The 3,531-nt window shown below is 37.2% G+C and overlaps 1 protein-coding gene across 1 annotated transcript; it reads right to left on the bottom strand.

Annotated features, from left to right (window-relative positions):
• Positions 1–2,174: 2,174 nt before the first annotated feature.
• Positions 2,175–3,164, bottom strand: LOC102955439 (olfactory receptor 8K3-like). Its single transcript, XM_042959626.1, has one exon. It carries the CDS (start codon positions 3,162–3,164, stop codon positions 2,175–2,177), a length of 990 nt encoding a protein of 329 aa, XP_042815560.1.
• Between the last annotated feature and the right edge of the window lie 367 nt (positions 3,165–3,531).

The raw sequence follows: 3,531 nt of genomic DNA, 5'->3' as shown, positions 1-3,531 counted from the left end.
CTGCTTGGGATTCTTTCTCCCTCTCTCTCTGCCTCTCTCCCCTTCACACATATGATCTCTTTCTCTCAAAATACGTAAATAAACATTTAAAAAACAATCTAGCTTTATTAAAGGAAGTTGTACCTGTCATTAGATTCATCTTGTGGGACATTGCCTGGCTATTTTAAATCTCTTGGCTTGCCATATAAATTTTGATATCAACTGAAATATTTAAAAGTACTATTGGGATTGTACTGTTACTGTGTTAAATCTATAGGATAGCTTAAGGAGAACTGACCTCATCACAGCATTTACTTCTTCCAAACAATGGACGTGATGTACTCCTACATCTATGTTTTCTTTAATAACTGAGCAAGGCTTTTGTAATTTCTAACCACAAAATCATGTAAATTGTTTATTAAATTTTCTCCTAACTATGAGACAAATTTTTTCAGGTGTAATTGATAGTTTAAAATTTTATTTTTAAGCAGCACTCTCAACTATAGCCAAATTATGGAAAGAGCCTAAATGTCCATCAACTGATGAATGGATAAAGAAATGGTGGTTTATATACACAATGGAGTACTATGTGGCAATGAGAAAGAATGAAATATGGCCCTTTGTAGCAACGTGGATGCAACTGGAGAGTGTTATGCTAAGTGAAATAAGCCATACTGAGAAAGACAGGTACCATATGGTTTCACTCTTATGTGGCTCCTGAGAAACTTAACAGAAACCCATGGGGGAGGGGAAGGAAAAAAAAAAGAGGTTGGAGTGGGAGAGAGCCAAAGCATAAGAGACTGTTAAAAACTGAGAACAAACTGAGGGTTGGTGGGGGGTGGGAGGGAGGGGAGGGTGGATGATGGGTATTGAGGAGGGCACATTTTGGGATGAGCACTGGGTGTTGTATGGAAACCAATTTGACAATAAACTTCATATATTGAAAAAAATAAATAAAAAAAATAAAGGCAAAAAAAATAAAATTTTATTTTTACCTGTTTATTACTAGTGGATAGCAAAATAATTGATCTTTCATTTGGAAAATTTATATGTACTAACCTTGCAAAATTTAGTCATTATTTTCAGTGTATCAGCTTGAAGATATTTTTGAATTTTTAATATATACAATTATGAATCTTACAAACAATAATACTGTTATTTATGCTTTCCTCAGCATGCATATAGTCACAAATCATAATTTAACAGAAATCTACCCATGCAAGCAATAGTCCAAGGCTGAAACAATGTTAGTTGTTTCATCAGTGGATGAACTCATTGCAGATGTGGTAGACATAGTGAGACAACTAGAATCAGAAGTGGAGCCTGAAGATGTGAATGAATGGCTGAAATCTCATGACAAAACTTTAATGGATGAAGAATTGCTTCTTATGCATGAACCAAGAGAGTGATTTCTTCAAGTGGAATCTACTCCTGGTGAAGATGCTGTAAGGTTGTTGAACTGGCAACAGTGGATTTAGAATATGGATTTAGAATATGGATTTAGAATATGACAAACACATGGTCGATAGAGCAGTAGCACGGTTTGAGAAGATTGACTCCATTTTGAAAAGAAGTTCTACTGTGGTTAAATGCTATCAAACAGCACCACATGCTACAGGGAAGTTATTCATGAAAGGAAGAGTCAATCAATGCAACACACTTCACTGTTGTCTTATTTTAGGAAATTACCACAGTTGGGGTGCCTGGTGGCTCAGCCGGTTGGGTGTCTGACTCAGCTCAGGTCATGATATCGCCATTCAGAGTTTGAGCCCTGCATCAGGCTCTGTGCCTGTTTTGGATTCTGTGTCTCCTCTCTCTCTCTGTTCCTCCCCTGCTCATGCTCTGTCTCTGTCTCTCTCTCTCTCTCTCTTAAAAATAAAGAAACATTTAAAAAGTTTTTAATTAAAAAAAAAAACAGAAAATAATACAGTCACCCTAACCTTTGGCAACCACCACCCTGACCAGTAAGCAGCCATCAAGATGGAGGCAAGACCCTCTAGGCAAAATATTATGACTTTGAAGGCTCAGATGACAGCATTTTCAAGCAATACAGTGTTTTTTTTTAAGTATACACATTGTATGATTACCTTTAATGCTAAAAAACACTTAACAGACTATAATACAGGGTCAACATAACTTTTATATGTATTGGACAACCAAAAATTCATTCAATTTGGTTTACTGTGAAATTTGCTTCATTGTGGTGGACTGGAACCAAACCCACAATATCTCTGAGGTATGTCTATATTTGCACACTTTCTCCAAGTTCTTTGTAGGGCATTTTTCACCTCTTTTTTCCTCAAGCTGTAGATCATTGGATTCAGCATGGGTATAACCAACGTGTAAAATAAGGAGGCCATATTATCAGTATCAAAGGAATGAGTCGATTTCGGCTGCACATACATAAAGAATAGAGTGCCATAGAATAAGGCAATCACTGCCAGATGGGATCCACAGGTGGAGAAAGCCTTGTGCCTGCCTTCTGCAGAGTTCATCCTGAAGATGGCAACAGAGATTAGAATGTAGGACACAAGGACTGTGAGAAGAGATGACACCAAATTAAAAGCAGAAAAGATCAGAATTATCAATCTAATTTCATCGGTGCCTAAACAGAGCAAAGCTATCAATGGTAGACTGTCACAGTAGAAATGCCTGATGACATTATAATCACTAAATGATGAAAGGAAAATTTTCATGATGGTCAACAAAGACAAAGAGACACTATAGAGATAAGCCATTACCACTAGCACCTGACATAATCTTTGTGACATAACAGCTGTGTAGAGCAGAGGGTTACAGATGGCCACATAGCGGTCACAGGCCATTGCCGACAGAATGAAAATTTCACTAATGATAAAAATACTGAAAAAAGTGAGTTGGGTGGCACACCCATTAAAGGAGATTGTATGTTGATCTACAGCAAAATTTACCAGCATTTTGGGTCCCACAGCTGTTGAATAACCAAGATCAGTGAAAGCCAGGTGTCTGAGGAAGAAGTACATGGGTGTTTGTAGCCTAGAGTCTATCTTGGTGAGGATGATCAAACCCAGATTACCCACGACTGAGACCAGATAAACAGTGAGGAGTAGTCCAAATAATGGAGTCTGCAGCTCAGGGAGTCCTGTGATTCCCATTAGAATGAATTCTTTCAACAGTGTTAGATTGTGTTTGTCTGTGCAGGCCATTCGGGAAAACTATACTGGGAATAAATACAAAAATAATCATTAACTTTCATGACATGACTGAGAGGACCATTTTAATAATGATTAAAGGCCTAAATCTTTCATTATGGCCTGTGGCCGTAATTGTCTGTTCCAGCACCTGGCAGCTCATTTCTCTCTTTCTCTCCCTTCCTCTCTCTTTCTTTCCCTCTCTCAGCTTAGTTGAGCTCTTTATAGCTTTCTTAGATATGACAACAAAATGACAAACAACAAAGTTAAAATCTCCTAAATTGGATTTATCAAAATGTAAAAAACAGACAAGTTGTATGCATTAATGGACATTATTACGGAATGAAAAATTAACTCATATAATGAAAAAAAATTGTCAATC

This window comes from Panthera tigris, chromosome D1 (genome assembly GCF_018350195.1).
Source record: "Panthera tigris isolate Pti1 chromosome D1, P.tigris_Pti1_mat1.1, whole genome shotgun sequence".
In the NCBI taxonomy this organism is placed as follows: domain Eukaryota; kingdom Metazoa; phylum Chordata; class Mammalia; order Carnivora; family Felidae; genus Panthera; species Panthera tigris.
The sequence above is the reverse complement of the archived record's forward strand: the minus strand, read 5'-3'. Positions and strand labels throughout refer to the sequence as shown.

Excerpts from the sequence above, each read along its gene's own strand:
- LOC102955439 (XM_042959626.1), bottom strand. The coding sequence starts at position 3,164 with ATGGCCTGCACAGACAAACACAATCTAACACTGTTGAAAGAATTCATT.